This window comes from Cydia strobilella, chromosome Z, assembly GCF_947568885.1.
Source record: "Cydia strobilella chromosome Z, ilCydStro3.1, whole genome shotgun sequence".
In the NCBI taxonomy this organism is placed as follows: domain Eukaryota; kingdom Metazoa; phylum Arthropoda; class Insecta; order Lepidoptera; family Tortricidae; genus Cydia; species Cydia strobilella.
In genome coordinates this window covers 44958871-44980862 of record NC_086068.1, presented here as the reverse complement: position 1 = coordinate 44980862, position 21992 = coordinate 44958871, and the positions used below count along the sequence as shown (strand labels likewise).

The following is a 21992-nucleotide window of genomic DNA, read 5'->3' as shown; positions in this document are numbered from 1 at the left end:
GTTATTAAAGATAATATAGTCAAGAACTACATATATTTTTTCCGCGTCTACGAATATCAACGCCTCTTAGAAAAACATGATCATATAAGGAGATTTTTCGCCTTCTGGCTCAGGGAACCGCCTTAAAATAACCGGCCAAGTGCGAGTCGGACTCGCCCACCGAGGGTTCCGTACTTTTTAGTATGTGTTGTATACGGGTGTATGTACGGGACCCTATTACTAAGACTCCGCTGTCCGTCTGTCACCAGGCTGTATCTCATGAACCGTGATAGCTAGACAGTTGAAATTTTCACAGATGTATTTCTGTTGCTGCTATGTAATTAAATTGTATTTTTGAATTTATCTAATAATGTAAATTGTATGTACTATAAATTCGTGTAGATTAGTCTAGGATAATTTATATTGTCATTTTATATTATGAGAATAAATATCTAAATCTATATATATACATATATGTAGGTATACAAGAATGGCTCGTTTAAAGGTATAAGATTGGCCGCCTTATCTACCCACATGCGTGCTACATGTATTTTTAATGATTTTTTGCGTCTGCTTTATGGTCTGAGGTGGGCAATAAAGAGTAAATGATAATATTGTTTTTTAATTTTTAAGGCTTGCTCGTTTGCATACGACAGGAACCTCAAGTTCAGAATTGGCGTAGATAGGCATTAGTTTATACCAATTTACAATTTATATCAAAGCGGGGGAAGCGGCAAGTGTTGTTGGTATAAATTTAGTTCGACCTAAAAGCTGTACATAAAAATTCACCTTTCTATTTCCAGTTTGATCAGTTGATCATAAAGTCTGTTTGTGAAGAAATTCGTTTAGAACGATCATCCATAAAAGGGTTCTGATTAATTAAAAGATAACTTTAATGTTTGTTTACTATGGTATATTGTCATGGTTTGGGTACATGGTTAATTTCTAAATGCAGATTCTTAGCATTTGAATTGAATTAATTACTCAAATTTCCTACTCTCTCGACCTACAAAAATATAATTAAATTAACGTATTAGATATTTATTTAGAGTCGTATATACGTAATATACCTACAGCGTGTCGACCCAGCCGTATTGGCTATTAAATGGTTTAAAATAATAAAGTAATAATTCATATGCTAGAAACTATTTCAACGAATTCTTGAGGTGTATGCCCTCGGATATATTCATTCGCCTGGGTTTTGATTATATGTTGAAGCCGGCTTTTCATTTTGCTGTTGTTTATCAGATCCGATATCATGTTGTTTGCAACGCTGTTCACAGTTTCACTGCTGCCACCAAGTTGAATCTGAAACAATATGTACCTTTTTTTCAAAAGTAGTGTTAAATAGATTTAGTTCATCTACCTACTTTTAAATGCACGTTAATGTCCTGTAATCAAATGAAAGTATTACGTTCTCAGCGTATAGAGGGACGGTCGGAGGTCTTCTAGAAATCGATTTTCGCTCATGTCGTCGCAGACATGAATATATTTGGTATCAGTGCATTCAATGTGATGTCCTGAACACAAATATATGACAAGCGCGAAAGTATTGGGGGTACTTGATGTCACGTCAAAAAGTCGGCAGTACAAAGTTTTTTACTTTTTTTTAAATCATACAATGTGGGGTACCAAATAAAAGGACTTTTTGAGTAGATCACAAATATATAACACTTCGTCTAACAAATTATTAGAAAACGTTCAATTTCACAATCCACAGTTGACTTTGAACTGCTCTAAATTGAAAATGACTGAATGGATCATTTCAAAATTAATACAAAATGACTGTGAATATCCTCTATATAATGTTAATAAATAATTAACCAGATATAACCAAAAATAACTACACTACCATAATTCAGACAATTTAACCACACCTCATATGTCAAAAACCGTCAAGCCGTTTGGGCTGTAGGGCGTGCCGGGTGTCCTTCGGAATCCCTAACAACGTTTGTCCTAAAGTCACTTGCCCTAACTGGTTTGTCCTAATGGGCACTAGCCCTAACGATCACTGGTCATAACAATTATTTTTCATAATGTAATGGTTGTCCTAAAACTCATATGTCCTAAGCATTTTTACCATAACGATCAATATTCCTAATGTTTTTTTCCATAATCCTCGCAATACCTAACAATGTTTAGCATATTATTTCATGTCCTAACTGTTTTGACCTAATGGGTATTTCCCTAATGATCAATTGTCATAACAATTGTTTTCCATAATGTAATGGTTAGCCTAAAACTTCCTAAGCATTTTTACCATAACGATCAATATTCCTAATGTTTTTTTTCCATAATCCTCGCAATCCCTAACAATGTTTGGCATAAAATAACATGCCCTAACTGTTTTGACCTAATGGGTATTGCCCTAATAATCAATTGTCATAACAGTTACTTTTCCTAATGATCTATTATCATAACAATTATTTTCCATAATGTAAGGGTTAGCCTAAAACTCATATGTCCTAAGCATTTCTACCATAACTATCAATATCCCTAATTTTTTACCATATTCCTCGAATTCTCTAACAATGTTTGGCCTAACACATCACGCCCTAACTGTTTTGACTGTTGTTGGTTAGAACTGCGATCCTTGCAAAAATGAACTGCTGCCTTAAGAGTAGGTTAGGTTAGAACTGCGATCCTTGCAAAAACGAACTGCTGCCATAAAAGTGGGTTAGGTTAGGTTAGAACTGCGATCCTTTCAAAAACAAACCACTGCCATAAAAGTGGGTTAGGTTAGGTGGGGTCTCCTTCGGAATTCCTAACAACGTTTGTTCTAAAGTCATTTGCCCTGTTTTGTCCTAATGGGCACTGCTTTGTGCTAAATAACATTAGGATAAGTAATCAATATACAAATACAAATGAATTTATTTCATTACTTTTTACAGCTGTTCTTAGCAATGTTGTTAATATGGCAAGTGCCATTAGGGAAAACCATATTAGGTCAAAAAAACAATATGCCATAAAATAAAATTAGCGCATACGAGTGTTAGGCCAAGCAACCATAGGTTATGTAAAATTAGGTAACATGATGGTTAGGATATATAATCTTTAGGACTAACAATAATTAGGCCAAATAAGAATTATGCTAAATAACATTAGGATAAATACTCAATATAGCAAGTGCCATTAGGGAAAAACATATTAGGACAATAAAATATCGGCCATTCGATAATAGGGAAACCAAAATTAGGGAATACGAGTGTTAGGACAAGCAACCATAGGCTATGTAAAATTAGGTAACATGATGGTTAGGATATATAATTTTTAGGACAAACAATAATTTGACCAAATAGGAATAATGCTATATAACATTAGGATAAATACTCAATATGAAAAGTGCCATTAGGGAAAAACATATTAAGACAAAAAAAATCGGCCATTCGATAATAGGAAAACCAAAATTAGGGCATACGAGTGTTAGGACAACTGATCATTATGACAAACATTATTAGGAAATGCAAAAATAGGATAAAACATTTTAGGGATTCCGATATAGATCCGGGCGTGCCACCACTTTCGCGCTTGTCATCTCATATATTTGTGTTCAGGACATCAAACTGAATGCACTGATACCAAATATACCCATGTCTGCGACGACATGAGCGAAAAGTAACCTAAAGCCTGTTCCTCCAAGCTGCTATTAGCAGTAGCTTAAAAGCGCTTATAATTTTACCTGAATGCCATTGACTGAATAGTCGAGCTTGAGGTGAGTCACAACCGTGTCATTTCCTTTAGCCCCTAACCTTATGTTAGCTCGGGCTCGTAGTCTATTGACGTTGGATCTATACATATGAAATATTAAATATTAGTCCCTGTTAGGTACAACTACGGAATTTTAAGTTACTGCTACAAACATTTTGAATGAATGAATGAATGAAAGTTTATTCACAAGAACATATGGTACAGTACAGAAAATTTTATAAAATTTACATTGTTGACCCTTAAGGCCGTTCCATCGGTTTGCCGCTGTCACTGTCACATTTCGCAAGAAAGAACGGGAAATAGCATGCGCGCCAAGTGTCAATTGTGATCGAATTTTGCCGATTTTTATTTATTTTAAAAACGTTACCTTACAATATCGAAATTCGAAAGCTATGAAATTACTATTTAAGTTAAGATTGTTTTTTCTTATTTTTTTTGTTTATAGTATCACATAATAAATAACCGAGTAAAGTTTGATTAAAAGTCCGAGAGAGGTTACTTTGGGAATTAATTGTATCGAGCGAAGTGTCATAATTCGTGTATCGGAATCTATGTTATTAAAGATAATATAGTCAAGAACAACATATATTTTTTTACGAATATCAAGTAAGGAAGACGCTCAGAATAGAACTGCCTGGAGACTCGGAATAAGGAAAGCCGACCCCGTATAACGGGAAAAGGCGAGGAGGAAGAAGAAGAAGAAGTCTACGAATATCAACGGCTCTTAGAAAAAGATGATCATTGTTGAGCGTAGACTATTTTTCCCGAAGCTCGTACGCCGAAGAATGGAACGCGCTGGCCGAAGAGAAGCTGCTGCTGCTAGTTACCTCCAAAATACCACCACCATGTTACCGGGTTAGTGTGAGGGTTAGTAAGAACACTTATTTATTGTTAGTAAAGTGTAGAGTGTAGATAGAAGAGTGAAGATGGCTTGGTCGGGCAGTCATATTTATACGAGTGCGCGATCGCGCCCCGCCCACTGTGTCACGTGGGTGAGTTGTGCAGAGTCAGTTTCCATTTATTGGCCATCAGCTTACGCTATTACATATCGTAGGGAATGGGTATATATTTATTGTGGGACATTCTTATAATAACTAGTAAAATGATTGCTTAAATCTACGCACAAACATATAAAAGTAAAAACATAAACACATGAAATGGAAATACAATGAAATTCTCATAATGATTAAAACACACAAAATTACACCAAATTAAGATAACAAAACTTACAATAAAACACCTTAATAGCTATATGCGACAATCATATAAGGAGATTTTTCGCCTTCTGGCTCAGGGAACCGCCTTAATATGTTCTGCCATACCATAAGGCATGTGAAAATGATTTTTGCCATGTATGTGAACATTAACCTTTTCGACGCTGTGTCAGACGCAAAAGCTGTCATACAGACGGCACGTCACCGAAGTGTCAAAACTGAAATTGAACTTTATGCATATGCATGTAGATCTATGTTGCTCTGTGGTCTATGACCAATTAATCGGTCTCTGGCGTTGAACCTACGGTGCGTATATATCGGTCATTATATATAGACATGGGAGTGTTAGCAGTTTAAACTCAGTAAAAATAAATCGGCATGGTTCTCTTTGTTTTTTGCCATAAATCGTTCGTATGCTTTTTTTTTGAGATATAAATGCTCGATCTACTTTCACCGAGTTCCCCCATAGGAGGATACCGTATCTTAATACGGACTCGATATCGGCATGGTATGTTATGAGGGCCGTTTTTTGCGAAACGGTTTCTTTAAGTCGCCATAGTACAAAAATTAATTTGTATTTTTTTTTGCATACATTATCCACATGTTTTTTCCAGTTACAGTGCGTATGTTGCCTAAGAAAACAGAGTCCTCAACTTCTTCTATTTCAACATTTTCGTGTAAAATTTTAATTTGCTGTGGCGGTGCCTTGTATGACCTAAACTATATAAATTACGTTTTGTTGAGATTAATTTATAGGTTGTATTCTTTAAGCCAAGTATTTACATCATTTAACGCCATATTTACAATATGCTCGTATGTGTTTATATCGGTACCTTTGACGATTATTGTGGTATCATCAGCAAATAAAATAGAGGTATGTCGCGTTGATTCAGGTAAGTCATTGATGTAAATAACAAATAATAACGGGCCTAAGATACTGCCTGGTGGTACTCCGTATTCATTTATTTTGTACTTGGACTTGTGTGATTTTAGTTTATTTTTAGGGTTCCGTACCAAAAAGGTACAAAGGGACCCTTATGGTGCGTCTCTGCCCGTCTGTCTGTCTATCTGTCTGTCTGTCACATTGCTAAATATCTCAAGAACTACTGAAGCTATCGATTTGACATTTGGAATAGTTATGAACAGCGCAAACCTTAACACATTGGAAGTGTAATTTTTTTACTTATTTTTATTAATTATAAAAAATGCCCAATATAAAGAGGGGGCAAAAAGTCAAAGTCTAGTTACTAGGTCGAGTAGGTTATCATTTAAAAGAGCTCGAATTGAACATTACAAAACAATTTTTTATTTGTTTTTCAGTGAAAAAAAAAAAAAATTGACTTATGAAGGAAAATGTGAAAAATATACCCTTCGGGGGAATGGTATATTTATTGACTTGTGTATTTCTCAGACATTGCAATTGCTGATATGTTTGTAAAATTGTATCTAGTATATAGTGTATATTTTTTTTTTAATAGTATGCCCTCAGTGCGCTATGATTAGCTCGGCTCGACACGCTAGCAGATGCATTTGAGTCCGAAGAGTGAAGATTGGGCAGTTATTACGAAAACATATCTTTCGGCTTGCCTTACTCCAAAACTCTAGGCACGCCACTGGCCTAAGTATTTGGGCCAATACCGCATAAACAAGAGTCACAGTTAGGACCTTGAGTGACATTTTTACTGTTAGCTAGCCCTATATAAAGCAGCGTAAAGCAAGCAATTTTATAAATACGTAGTAGAAAAAATATTTCATGTTTTGTTACAAACTCGTTCAACATGTTAAATGTATCCTTCATCATCAAAAGTGGAATTGTAATTTATCGAATTTAGGAACTGAGTAGTAATATGTGTACCTACTAATATTTGTTGTCCATTTACAGATATAGAATGTCATATATAATATATATATATATATATATGTGTGTGTGTGTGTGTATAAGTAATTTTAGGCCCTAATCTGTTTTGTCAACAATTAATTTTAAAGGCTGTAGTCTTACTTGAGTACACCGTTGTCGTCTATCGAGAAAATGAACATTATTGTACCCTGCAGATGGTACCGGTCTGAAATGCAAAAATAATATAAGCTGTTGAATCAAGCCCGTCATTTATTCGATCACTTCACTTCCGTTCATTATTATTATCGTGACGCTATGATTAAAACTTGCGAATTTATAAAAAAGTGGTTTGCCATTTAGATATAAAATTTAAGTATTTCTACTAAAGTTTTTGAACAGTACTAGGCGTGGGCAAAAGAAAAGAAAAGAAAAAGAAAAGAAAATATTTATTAATAACATCGTTACAGGTCAGGTATTAAATATTCACAGCTTAATCATTTTAATAATTTAGACATCATTTTTGTGTAGGTATATCATATTGTATACAAATATTTTATAATTTATTTCTTTATATTCCTTTACATCGTAAAATTGTGCCTGCATCAGCCACTTCTTCAGTTTGCTTTTAAATATATGCGAGGAAGGTGCATTTATGATACCGTCTGGTAGCTTACTGTAAACTAGAGGGCCGAGGACGTATACTGACCGCTGTGGTTTCGCGAGCCTGTGGGGCACGGGGGCAAATTGGCCCGCGTTTTTGGTGCTGCGCAGACTATAATTTGTATTCGCTGATTTCGTAGCGAACACTTGGCTATTATTATAAGTGAATATTGCCACTTGTTGGATTAATAAGCATGGTAGGGATAGTCTGTTAAATTCTCGCAAAATACTCGCGCGTAGAGACGTCGTCAGGAACACCTGCTATCGCTCGAACGACCCGCTTTTGGAGTACAAATACCCTATGCCAGTCTGCTGCTCGATAATGTTAATGATATAAGGGCCTACCTGCGTGGATAGCCAACGTGGGTATGAATATTTCCATCGACATTGTCGTATTTTCCGGAGATGCAGACAGCTTTTCTACTGATAAATTTTCCAACCCTTTGACCTTTATTTCACTGAGCGACATTCTATATCTGTAAATCGACAACAAATATTAGTAGGTACAAATATTGCTTACTACTCAGGTCCTAAATTCGATAAATTACAATTCCACTTTTGATGATGAAGGATAATACATTTAAACATGTTGAACGAGTTTGTAAAAAAACATGTTTCTTTTTGTACTACGTAGGTACAGTCGCCATCAGATATATCGGAGCGGCCAAGGTGCTCAAAAATATCTGAACACGCACCTAGCGCCTTGAAAATAGAGGCGTGTTCAGATATTTGTGAGAGCCTCGGCCGCTCCGATATATCTGATGGCGACTGTACTCGGTTTTTTTTTCATTTTGTTAGTTGCAGTTGCTACTTGTTCCTTCAAAATTTTGGTTAAAAGCGCCTACTCACCCCTCGTAATGAAACTTTAAAGGAGGAATCCTTAGAGGCTTGAGCGAAGGAAATGCAACCGGTACCGACTGAACGTCGCCGTCGCCGTTTCGACATTTCTCTATTAACCTTAGTAGCCCTTCCTCAAACTTGTTGCGTGCTGTGGATGAATACAGTTTTGTATTTTTTTAATACTTCATTATGATACCTAACGGTATTTTCGCGCTTACATACTTGCTGGTTTAAGGGCCCAGTTTTACATAGATGCATTGGTTTTTCTGTTTGACTTAATCGATCGTGCTACTGGTCGGAATATTTATAGAAATCGTCACACGTCTTGAACCTTTAAAATAAGCCAATGATTTGTACTCACGTGTAACACAATCTATAGCAACGGAGACTAGCACTAACAGAACTATAACTTGTATGTAATATTTCATTTTCTAATAGGTTTTTAGGCCGTTAAATTAATGAAAACAACTTGATTTAGTTGTAAGTTTGGAGCTGTACTAAAGAGGCTTGATATGAATTACATTATTTATACTCATACTGAAGCCTTCATTCGTGATAACATTATTAATTCTCAGTTGTAACCACAAAACTAATATAATAATATTCGTCACTACGTCGTGTGACGGATTTACCCATTTAATGCTATGTGTACCATAATCCCACGGTATGTAAGGCGCGTTAGGTTTTATTGCTTTAGGTTAACTGCCATTTTAAATATTACTTGATTGACTCACTTGTATTTGAAAAATACCGTATTAACTTTAACCATCGTGCTACCACTTAAATTACCGTAACAATGCGACACTTCTTTATCTTGGTATAGTGTTACCTCCCGGAATGCCGCGATTTTCAAATCTACTTTCTTTTCTAAATAAGCTTGTATGTCATTCACTTATTCTCAATGTAAACCTTTGACATTAATTAACAGAAGTGACACCTATATTTTTTCTGTCTGCCTGCACCATATATGTATTTCCCATCATGAACCTTTTGCCATATCTGTATCCTGTAAGTCTTATATTATTCTGCGATATAAAGACGTTCTGAAGCGCCAGCTCAAAGCTTGCAACATTCCATCTGAGCATTGGGACGAGCTTGCGGCTAGATCAGAATGTCGCAATAAGGTAATAAAAGGTGTAGCTATTTTCGAAGAAGCTCGGCTTGAACACCTGGACCAAAAGCGCCTTCAATGGAAGTCTCGAGTTAAGCCGTCTTACACATACACGTGTAACGACAACGACCGGGGCGGTAGCTTTATTATGCACAGTGCGATCGCACATTTAAGACAAAGTTTGGTTTTGCGAGCCATATACCTGCTCATCAGAGAAAGTTGTAAACGTCGCCGATGTCGGATACGACCATTGAGGACTATATTTTATTTATTTATTTAAATATATTTTCAACACACTTGCTCAAAACGACGTTTTTATTCCACCGATTTTTGGCTCATAATCCTAGATATTAAACACGCGTGTTCTTTCATTGTATTATTCCACTCGTGGTTTTTCATTATATTATCCGACTGAGTTAAGAAGCTAACTGATTGCTAATAATATGCATGGAAAGGGAGCCTTCTTTAATTAGTCGGACTGGCGGGCACAAGCGCGCCCGCAGGCGAGTGCGCGGCGCGCGGCCCGGCCGGCCCGCACGCCGCGCCGCCCGCGGCCGGGGCGAGCGAGGGCCGGCCGGCAGTACGATTATGACAGATGAAACACACAATACTAACTGTTTTAACTATTAAAATTTGATTAATATGAAAGTTTCTTTTTTTTTCTCGCAAGTGTGTTGAAAAACGTATGAAACGCGTGTGCATTGGTCATTACATACATCGGCTTTCTTATTGCGCGCTCGCTTACAGCTCGCGCGCACAATATCGCCTCGTGTGTAATGACCAACTTAGCACACTTGTATCACACGGCATCACAGCGTACACCGAAAAATTAAACTAGTTACACCGAATAATTAAACTAGTTACAGGTATACAAATTACAAATACAAAATATATATGAAGTAAAATACAGATAGTCATATTAAGTCAAATGCAAGTGCTGGAAAGCCTATCATCCTTCATCTCACAAAACCTCAGACACTCCTGGCACACACTCGCCCATCTCCACGCAAACAAGTCGCACTCTGGTGCTGATGTCAGGAGTGCATTGAGCAGCGATAACGCGCGGAGGAGTGGCGAGTTTCTGTGCGGTACTGTGCGCGCTGCCGGCACAGCCAATAGTTGACGCGTTCGCGGCCTCAAGCAGACTCGAGGAATATCCGGGACGTACAACCTCAAGACTCCAGCTACCAGTTCCGGGCAGTCCGAGTCACCGCGCAATATACGACAAGCCGTAGTCAGCAAGATGTTGTTGCGCCTTACCTCTAGAGAATTATATCCAAGGCAGCCTAGTAAGAATTTTGTCGGGTACAAAAAAGGGTAGTACCCATACCTTTTTTGTACAGAAATCTCAAAAAGGCCTTTTGGATTTTCTCTAGAAGTAAGGCGTATGAGGACTCGTACGGGTTCCAAATAATAGATGAAGCCTCAAGCTTGCTCCTCACTAAGGCGCTGAAAACCATCGCAATGGCCCCAGTGTCTCGGAAATCCTTGACATTGCGGATCACGAACCCTAGTTTTTGAAAACAACCTTTGGCGAGTGTCTGCATATGCTCATGAAAAGTAAGGCGCTCATAAAAAAACACTCCAAGATCTTTGACAGAGAAAACTCTATCAATAGTCTCGGTCCCCAGTGTGTACTGGGCAAGAAGAGGGGTAGAGGAACGACTGAATGTACATACACAACACTTCGCTGTGTTAAAAAGAAGCTTGTTTGCAATACTCCCGTTGACCACCGAAGCAATATCGTCTTGCAAAGAGGCACAGTCTACGCTACTCTTAACCTCATAAATAAGTTTTAAGTTGGCATATAGCAAACATTTTGCATACTAGACGACCGATTCCAAGACGTTAATCATTATCCCAAATAAGAAGGGATCCAGTATCGAGCCCTGAATTACGCCAGATCTGGTATGGTACGGAGCTGAAATAAAAGACCCATGTCGAACATACTGCTTTCGATCGCGTAGATAACTGGCGAAAAGAGCTAATAACTTTGGCGAGAAGCCTAAAGCATCCAGCTTACTCATCAACACGTCGTTGTCTACGCGATCGAAAGCATTTTTAAAATCGAAATACACGACGTCCACCTGGTTACCCCTGTCGAGATACTCAGAGATAGTGTCTGTCAATATTAAGAGATTGGTGTTAACAGAGCGATTTGCTCTGAAGCCATGCTGGGAGTTGGACAAAAAGGGTTTTAACTGAACTGCTAATATTTTATGGACGATAGACTCAAATAAGTTCGCCAATGTTGACAGTACAGCTATAGGTCTGTAGTTGTCAACACTGGCAATGTCACTAGTCTTCGGGATTGGCGTAACCCTTGTTGTCTTCCACAGCTTCGGATATGTTCCAGTCGAGAGTGCTAAATTATACATAAAATGAATAGGAACTTTTAGCTGGTCTATGCATCCTTTGACTATATGCGCTGGAATCTTGTCAGGTACAATAGAACTACTAGCTTTAAGTCTCTTTATACCAGCAATCACCTCCTGAATAGATATGTTTGTAATATTAATACATTGCGCCGAACCGGTCTGGCTACAGTTTTCAAGCGAATTTACATCGAGTCGAGGGTAATCAGACAGAAAGACGCTAGAGAAAAACTTAGAGAAAGCTTCAGCTGCTTCGACACCAGTAAATCGCTGCCCTTCTAACACGACTTCATTAGCAAATCCACCCCTGGACTTAAGAGTATTAACATGCTGCCAGAACGAGCGAGGGTCACTTTTCACCTTACTCTGAACTTGATCTACGTAGCTATCATACGCCGAGGCAATTCTATGTTTAATATCTTTCCTAAGCTGGGCAAACTCGTTGTATGCATCCAAATTATTGGTAGCCTTCCAGGTCCGGTTGACACTAGCTTATAAAAATAAATATATATACTATATATATTTACCTATTTTCACCATATCAGTGATCCACAAGAGTGGCAAAGGAAATTGATGCAAATATTGAGTAGTTTCCCTATGTTGCTGTTTGAATGATTTCGAATGATAGGTAAATATTTAGATTTTTAATGTTATACGATAGGTGTTTTCCTTGCGGTGGTGTGGTGAAAACGTTTGTGTTTTACTGGTAGCAAAGTTTGTTTAGCCCCCGTGCCTTGAAACCCTCGCAACGCTAAGATTCCACTTTTAGTCTCTACGTTCGTGGTTTAATTTTTGAATTATTCGCTTGCTCGGATGAATACTAACACGAGATGTTAAACAACAACTTTGTCCCCTTGTGAAACGAATTAACTATTATAAAAGGGATGGTGTGACAAAGACTTGTATGTGATCAGTTTCTACCGCTACGTGCTGGAACCCGAGCTGCAGTTCACGAGGTCGGGCGCGGCGGCGGGCGGTGCAATGGCGCGCTTCGCGCGGCTGCCTCACGCGCCGCTGCTGTCGCTGGACCTGCGCACGCCCGCCAACTGGCTCGTCGAGTGTGTCAAGTCCGTGTACGACCTGGACAACATAAGGCTGGCTGACGTCGACACGGTAGTGCACAGGTATGTTTATATTAACTTTGCCGTCGCCGATTGCTTATACTGTATAAATCAGCTTCGCCTCACTGATTTTGAGTGCGTCAAGTCCGTTTACAACCTCCAAAGCTGACATCTTACTGACGTCGACATCGTTGTGGGTATGCAAACCTTAAAAGCATATCGGCACTACTTTGAAAAATAAACTCGTATGTTGTTATGTCTGTGAGGTTGGGTGGGGTGGGGCGTTAAAGTATAACTACTTCGGCTGGAGTAGTATAAGTTTATTGAGCGTTGAATAACATAATGTAGGAGCTTATATAGGGCTAAACTAAGGGAGTATGAGTGTACGCTTAGCGCGCACACTACATGTCTATCAAAAGAAAAATGTTGTATATATATGTATGTATGGAACACATACAGAGTTACTGCCTTTCAATTTTGAGTAGCAGTGTGACCAAGTCCACCGGTGGCCGAGGCGGGAATCGAACCCGCGTCTTCAGCTTACGCGGCTAACGTCCTGTACCCGTACCCGTCCCGTGTGATCTGAAGACGCGGGTTCGATTTCCGCCTCGGCCACTGGTGGACTTAGTAAATTTTTCTTTAGTGTATTATATCTATATCAGTGTAGTGTAACTACTTAAAAAACACAAATCAAAAATATTTCATAAAATAATTTGATATGTTCCTTAGTTGGATAGATGGAAGCACCATCTCTCTCGCTATACCGTAATCCAGTAAAGGATTCGTATAGGAGGTGCAAGGACGTAAATACTGCTCGCCCTTAGAGTTGGTCAAAGGCGCCTAGCCTTTCAAAGATAGCATACACCAGAGAAGTTGGGATGGGTACCGCCTTGGCCGGGTGGTCTAGTGGTCAGTGTTATCTGAAGACGCGGGTTCGATTCCCGCCTCGGCCACCGGTGGACTTGGTCATCTATTTGTATTTATTTGTATTTGTATTTATTTATTTGCATAATCATGTACATTACATTACATAGATGGTATTTGCAAAGTAAGAGGCACTGATACCCTGGTAGGGCATAGCAAAAAATATCTTACACACTAACATAAAAAATTTACATATTAAGATACAATAATAATTTATCAAAAACATTCATATAAAATTCAATGCAATTAAATTCAATTTGGTATAGTATTTAAATAATGTCACATAATTTCCAAATACAAGTCATATACTTATACACCTTAGTCATATACTAAGTTGACATGCACCTATGCATTCTTACATTAAAATACAAACATTACAAAACTATTAACAATTTTTAAATTATTCTCTTATTTATTTCAGTTTATAGTGACGATATTTTGAGACTGTATATAATCTTGTTTTTCATTTATGGAACTTTTACATATGTTTTCTAAATCGTAGTTATTCGGGATTGCCAACCATTAATCAAATCGTTTTGAGTACATTTCAGTCAGCTCATTGTTACATACTGTTATCAAACATGCAATGAAATATTGATACCTATTATGTTCCTTAAAATAGGCTGCGAAGTGTCACGTTTCAGGCGCGGCTAGACTAGAGGTATTAAATGAAATTTCATACAAGATTGCAGGCCCAGCCAGCAAAGTTCTCTTTTTTAATTTTCATTTCACAGATATTTGTGACACAGCATCATGGCATTCAGCCATTAAAAAAAACTACTTATAGGCAGTATTTGCTTTATGGTTCGTAATGACATTCTGCCACTACGCCTATAAAAAAAAATGTTTGCTATATTTTGCAGTTTTAATTATATATAAAATCGACAGGAACATAATAGATAAGACATTATTACCAAAATTCAATATTTATGGATTACAAATTTAACGACACACAAATAAACAAATAAAATATTTCATCTAAATGTTAGCGGTAAAAAAGTCTACTCAAACACGCAGGTATTTCTTTAAATTGTTATGGAGGCAAAGTTGAAAATGATTCATTCTGTAATTCTGTTTTATTGGATTTATTGTGCGTTGTCGATTTTGTTATTTAATGTGAGTTCCGACGAAAAAATTAAATTAATATTAATTGTAATCGTAGGAGTTGGAATTGGCAGCGTAAGCAGAATTGACTTTAACTTGCTGCCGCCAAGTCAAATGCGAAGTATATGCAATAGTATGGCTTATGGCAATTTTATTATTTGAAAAATTAAGAAAAATGCCTACAGTTTATCAGAAACAGTTTTTGTGGCATAAAATCGTCAACACTGTGGGAATTATACTCCATGCTTAAGGCAACGATGTATGTGAAACAAAATATCAACATGAAAGACTATGTAAACTTAGTTATGTGGCGAAAACGACAGTCAGACGGATACAATACGAAATAATTTTTAAGAAAAAAAAACCGACTTCAATGGGGGATGCCGCTGAAAGCATTCTTAGATTCCAGACAATGAAATGAAAAAGACAGCATCATTTGCCTAATTATGTAGAAAAGGAGGTAAACCGACCCACTTTTCTAGTAGCATTTCGTTTTTGTAAGGGTCGCAGTTCTAACCTAACCTAACCTACTTTTCTGGTAGCATTTCGTTTCTGTAAGGGTCACAGCTCTAACCTAACCTAACCTACTTTTCTGATAGCAGTTCTGTTCTGTGAGAATCGCAGTTCAAAACCCACCCACCCACCTAACCCACTTTTCTAGTAGCATTTCCGGGTCCGGGTCTGGGTCCGGATCCGAGTCCGGGTCCGTGTCCGGCTGTCCGGGTCCAGGTTTGGGTCAGAGTTCGGTCCGGGTCCGGGTCCGAGTCCGGGTCCAAGTTTGGGTTTGGGTCCATAAGGAAGAGAACAAATCGCCAAACGTGAACTATGTGTCATTGAATAGTTCCATTCTGATCATCATCAGCAGTTCCACTTCATCAAATGTCACTTTTTAAATGTAAGTGCTGGATCTGTTGATGAAAATACAAAAATCACTATATGTATGCCTTTCACATTTGAGGAGTTCCTTCGGTTCCTCGTGGGTCTCATCATCAGAACTCGAGCTTGACAAAAATATGTCTTAAAAACTTAAGTTGCTTAACAAACATAAAGAAGTGGACAAATCGCCAAACGTAAACTATGCGTCATTAAAGAGTTCCATTCTGATCATCATCAGCAGTTCCACTTCATCAAATGTCACTTTTTAAAATGAAAATGCTGGATTTGTTGATAAAAATACAAAAATCGCTATATGTATGCCTTTCACATTTGAGGAGTTCCCTCGATTCCTCATGGATCCCATCATCAGAACTCGAGCTTGACAAAAATGTTTCTTGAAAACCTAACTTGCTTAACAAACATAACGAAGAGGACAAATCGCCAAACGTGAACTATGCATCATTGAAGAGTTCCGTTCTGATCATCATCAGCAGTTCCACTTCATCAAATGTCACTTTTTAAAATGGAAGTGCTGGATTTGTTTATAAAAATACAAAAATCACTTTATGTATGCCTTTCATATTTGAGGAGTTCCCTCGATTCCTCATGGATCCCATCATCAGAACTCAAGCTTGACAAAAATGTTTCTTGAAAACCTAACTTGCTTAACAAACATAACGAAGAGGACAAATCGCCAAACGTGAACTATGCGTCATTGAAGAGTTCCGTTCTGATCATCATCAGCAGTTCCACTTCATCAGATGTCACTTTTTAAAATGTAAGTGCTTGATTTGTTGATGAAAATACTAAAATCACTATATGTATGCCTTTAACATTTGAGGAGTTCCCTCGATTCCTCATGGATCCCATCATCAGAACTGCTTTTTGACAAAAACGGGACCAATCTGTATGTATATACTTACAATCAAAAAAAGAATTTTCAAAATCGGTCCAGAAATGACGGAGTTATGGAGTAACAAACATTAAAAAAAAAAATAACAAAACAAAAAACACAACCGAATTGAGAACCTCCTCCTTTGAAATCTTGAAGTCGGTTAAAAATCAAAGATACGTAGGGTTAAGGTGCTAAAAATATACGACACGTGTAAAATATACGTGTGATAAAGATATACGTGTTAGTTGTAGTTTCTGTTTAGTTTACTTTTTCTATACATAAAACTTTAATTTCGTGGAGTTTTATTTTATTTCATTCCATGTTTGAGAAAAGCACTATACATACCTCGGCATGAAAGGGGTTGCCGGCCTCACTACTTCCGCCGTCTATTCTATTCGGCCGGCAACCGTGTATTAATGTAGTATACCTCTGCAAAGATGGATCCACACAAGTACCCTGGCTGAGCTTATTATTGTGTTGTGACAGCGAGTTCGAGCTGGAGTACCTGCTGTTGGAGGGGCACGCGTGGGACGCGACGCTAGGCAACCCGCCGCGCGGGCTGCAGCTGGTGCTGGGTCCGCGCGCGCGCGCTGACACTGTCGACACCATCGTCATGGCCAACCTCGGCTACTTCCAGCTCAAGGCCAACCCCGGCGCCTGGACGCTGCGCCTGCGACCCGGCCGCTCTGATGACATCTACCAGATTATTGGGTAAACAAAACATACATCACATGTCTACCTCTGCAAACAAAATGGACCTTTTTCATTAATTGCTAATTAGATCAACATAGGTACTTGCTGCATAACGTAGAAACACTTTTGGGTTCTTTTCGCCTTGTCTGATCATTATTTACATTTTGTTATAATGTTGTCTTTTTATTTCATAGCAAACTTAAATCCCAAGCAAAATATTTGGTTATTAGTTTATCATTTTAGTTAAAATATCTGTACTTTCAATGTGCTCAAAAATGTTTAACGACGGTATTTCTTGCAATGGTGATAAAACTTATGTAGATATACATATGTAAGTATTTTAAGAAAAATATTAGCTCTGATATTATTGCAACTAAACTGCTATAAATCACGATTAGTGCATGTCCAGACGAGCAGTGATTGAGGACTGTAGGAGCGATTAAATTTAAACACCTTTAAGGCCCGGCCCAAGATAAACGGTATCCCAACAAAATCATAAATGTGAAATGAGAGGCAAGTTCAATATTAAGGATATGTGTCGTTGTTGACTCGCCGAAAACAACATTGAGGGATTGAGGGAGATATGGGTGCCAAGTTTTGTGCTGTGTAGAAAATCCTGAAGTTATAAAGGATTTGACTTGGCTAGTTTTTACCAGCAAATCAAATTTTTGAAAAATAACACAAATACTAATAAAAAAATAAAATCGTTTATTTCAGATCTGCATTGATCCATAACGGTGGGTGTTAGTATGAAAATCTTAAAAACTATACCTAAAAACTAAGTGTAACTGCACTAAACTAAGTGTACTAGTGTGTAATATTACACATGGTTGCTGCGTCGCCAGTTCCTTTTTCTGTGAACTTGGCGTGTCTAGATAACCGCGTTTGTTTTAGGCACGAAAACACGGACACACCCGCCGGCAGCGAAGAAATCCAAGTGCTGATGAGCTCGTTCCGTAGCCACGTGATTAAACTACGAGTGAGCAAGAAGCCAGACAAGCAGAACCACGACCTGCTCGTCGACAACGAGGACATCAACCAGGGCGGCATATGGAACTCCATCGCCAGGTAACCAGGTTTCCACACTCGATTCATGAACAATTTATACGGGACACTTTACTGTGGGAGATACGTGTAGTCATATACAATATTAACTTGAGTAAGGGGTGTATAAAAAAAACTGTAAAGTTCAAATGAAAAAAACTGATGCAATTGATAAGGATTTTTGGAATTTAGGATTACTAGAATATGAAGCTACTTCTAATTTTAAATAATTATTAGTTTTTTTATTATAAAATTTTCTGCAGGAGTGATAAGAAGCTTTTTCCTAGCGCATTCAGTGGCAGCTTTTTACGGAGCTGTTTTTCATATTTGCCTGCACCATCCCAACACCTGCTGGAGTTGTTAGTTTTTTGGCTGTTTTATCCTTCTCTTTTAATAAACTCTTGATTTGAGCCCATGAATAGTCGAGAGAACGGCACTGCAGGACGTATGGTGGTCTTACTTTGCTCATCGTCTATTACAAAATCCGACTTCTTGTACGAAGGAAATTGTATGATTTTCAACTTGGCCCAGAAATTAATAACGCAAATTTTCGGTTACTTTAGCTATCCTATCTTTTGTACGAATCTATATACTATGTTTCCTTATAGTTCGTTTCACTTTAGCCGCATATGTACCCCAAATTTTCACGATAAAATATGACGGGCATGCGGGGGCGGGCGCAAATTCTATTACCTAACAATCTTTCTGATGGTCCTAGTGACCACTTGTTCCTAGAGGTCTGCTGCTTCGAGTGACAACTTACAACATTATTTATTTATATTATAAAATTCACGAAACTTCGTGGTAATTTTAAGTGTATAGAAAGCAAGCATGGAGGATGTTGAAAATTTTCTTACCATTTGGAAAAGATTAAATTTCAGTGATCTCTTCTGTTCACCGGTGTAACGTCGCATGGCGTACAACCAGAATTATTTATATTGGAATATATAATTTAATAATAGGACTTTTAACTGCGGTTAGAAAGCTGTCGTCATCTTGATTGAAAATAAAATGACAGCCGGTTGAAATTTACAGTTTTGTTTTATGGTACACCCCTTATGTTGATGAGACATGTAGTATTAAAAATACTGGTACAGTGGCGAGTATTATTTTGATGTAACATATTATTTTAGTTCTTTCGGTGGCGGCGAGGATGCGGAGTCGCAGGAACAGACTATAAACGTGTTCTCCGTGGCTTCCGGGCATCTCTATGAGCGCTTCCTGCGCATCATGATGCTGTCGGTGCTCAAGCACACCAAGTCGCCCGTCAAGTTCTGGTTCCTCAAGAACTACCTCAGCCCGTCGCTAAAGGTTCATCATTTTCATTCTTATTTATGAGGCTAAATTCTTTAATAACTAAGGTGCCTTCAATTTAGACGCTGATTGATAGATAGATAGATATATAGATAGCGTTTATTCGTGGCGAAAAAAATGAAGAAAGCAACGCGTAGGTAACACAACATAAATAATATAAGCCACGAAATGGTCCCGACTCAGCATGGTGCTAGCCTGGCTATGGCTGGGCTAGCGCTGATCTGAATTGCCAGTCTGAGTTTGATTTAAACATAATTAAAATATTGTCAATTGTTACTTACACTAGAATTGGACACAATAGTCATACTGAACTACAGTGGGCTCCTATGCCTTGCCTTGTGATAACTATTGCAAACATTTCAATATTATCAATTCCGTATTCCGTATTACATATTTATTTACAGATTTAAATATTTATAAGTTCCTGCGCACATGAATGAGGCAGCAGTGGTTCAAATAAACACCGTCAACCCTGTCTGCAATCATGGTCAGGATGCTGTTGGAGCTAGCCCGGACTCTGCGCACCAGGGAGGTTGCTCTCTTGCGCATAGTGGTGTAGAAGCAGTCTACCCGCGCCTCCGCGAACATCCCTGACGCGCTACAGAACCTAGGCAGCCCCATCAGCACCCTGTACGCGTTATTATATTGAACGCGCAGAGCGTTGTCCGTCAGAGCGAATATGATAGCCCGCAGATTTGCTCACTGCTCGAGGGAGGTAAAGCTCAGTCTCTTTAGAGCCTATAGGCTATTTGACTAATTTTTGAAAATGGTTTTAATTGATTGTTTATGACTTAATAATTACACTACATTGACATTTCCGTGAAATTTACTGTATTAAATATAAAAAAACAATGTTAAAGCTTATTTATTTTGAACGCGCCTTAAACGCTGTTTTTGCAAAGGGGCTAATCACGTGACACGTGTGACGTCACACGCGAGTAGACTCAGTCAATGACCTTAGTAAATCTTATGGTTTATGTGCATTGAATTGATTATTTCACTGTAAAATGGTATATAAATGGTGTATAGTGCCGCAATGTTCAAGTACGACTATAAAAAATCCAGACAAATTGTTTGTTTCCGTTCCAACGAATCCCAAAAAAAGAAAAATGTGGTTAAAACTAGCGCGAAGAGACCCAAAGAGCATTTTAGCGCATACAAATGTTTTTATGTGTGGAGACCACTTCGATGTAAGTAATATTTAACTGTAAATAAATATGGTAGTTAAGGCAGCGGATTTTGTTGTATTTAACGAAACAAGATCTAGGTATTTAATGTATTACTACATAACCTCATAACATAGCTCTTTCAGCATTAGTAGGTAGTTAGTAGCATACTTTTTCTTTCAAACTAAAGTGCAGTATGGAGATACTATTCTCGTCATCGTATTCTATATATATATCGTCGTCGTATTCGTATCATCGAAATCGAAATGTTCGTAAATAAACAATTTCTACGTATACTCACACAGCTGTTTTTACATTTCTAAGTTCCGCAGCATAGTAATCCGGATTATCTTTAAAGAAAAGTGCAACCATTAATGCGTCTATGTCTGGTAGGTTGCCGCTATCAGCTTTCACATATTTCGGCTCCATTTTGAGATTCTTATGAATATTGTTCTACTAGATATACGGATAAATCGGAATATATTAGAAAACTGTGGAACAATAACTAAAATTAACTAAATACAAATAAAACAGTTAAAACACTCAAGGCAATCAAGAATGTTTACCCGCGTGTGACGTCATCCGAGCGTTGACCAATCACAGAGCGTTCACGTCCCTGGTTGTACTTGCTTCTACACCAGCAGTCTGTGGGCAGACTATACGCGTAAACGGTACAACGCTCTGCGCGTTCAATATAATAACGCGTACAGGGTGCTGATGGGGCTGCCTAGGTTCTGTAGCGCGTCAGGGATGTCCGCGGAGGCGCGGGTAGACTGCTTCTACACCACTATGCGCAAGAGAGCAACCTCCCTGGTGCGCAGAGTCCGGGCTAGCTCTAACAGCATCCTGACCATGATTGCAGACAGGGTTGACGGTGTTTATTTGAACCACTGCTGCCTCATTCATGTGCGCAGGAACTTATAAATATTTAAATCTGTAAATAAATATGTAATACGGAATACGGAATTGATAATAATAATATAATTAATTTTGCTGTTACTAACCGTAGGTAGTATAAGATTACCCATAAGCATTACTAACACTAATTGATCCTAGTTGGTCGTTGAATAAAGAATTTAATTTAATTAATTTAATTTAAAAAAATATAGATCTCACGCTTTGAGCTTTGACACTATATTTGGAAAAATAACCTTGGATCCGTGTTGAACCACCTACTCTTTATGAAATATC

At 38.0% G+C, this 21992-nt stretch overlaps 2 protein-coding genes across 2 annotated transcripts in view; one reads left to right on the top strand and one right to left on the bottom strand.

Moving 5' to 3' along the window:
* The window catches only part of LOC134754807 (UDP-glucose:glycoprotein glucosyltransferase), a 106708-nt gene that overhangs the window by 70173 nt on the left and 14543 nt on the right, over window positions 1-21992 (top strand). Inside the window, exons 18-21 of the mRNA XM_063691184.1 lie at window positions 12639-12848; window positions 17071-17295; window positions 18172-18345; window positions 19455-19632. Coding sequence (XP_063547254.1) covers window positions 12639-12848; window positions 17071-17295; window positions 18172-18345; window positions 19455-19632 — 787 coding nt within the window. The remainder of the gene's footprint in view (window positions 1-12638; window positions 12849-17070; window positions 17296-18171; window positions 18346-19454; window positions 19633-21992) is intronic.
* On the bottom strand, window positions 1057-8871 carry LOC134754929 (uncharacterized). Its single transcript, XM_063691410.1, has 6 exons — window positions 8600-8871; window positions 8248-8386; window positions 7744-7874; window positions 6901-6964; window positions 3659-3767; window positions 1057-1287 (listed from the first exon to the last, which is right to left on the bottom strand). Exons 1-6 carry the CDS (start codon window positions 8664-8666, stop codon window positions 1111-1113), a joined length of 687 nt encoding a protein of 228 aa, XP_063547480.1. The 5' UTR covers window positions 8667-8871; the 3' UTR covers window positions 1057-1110.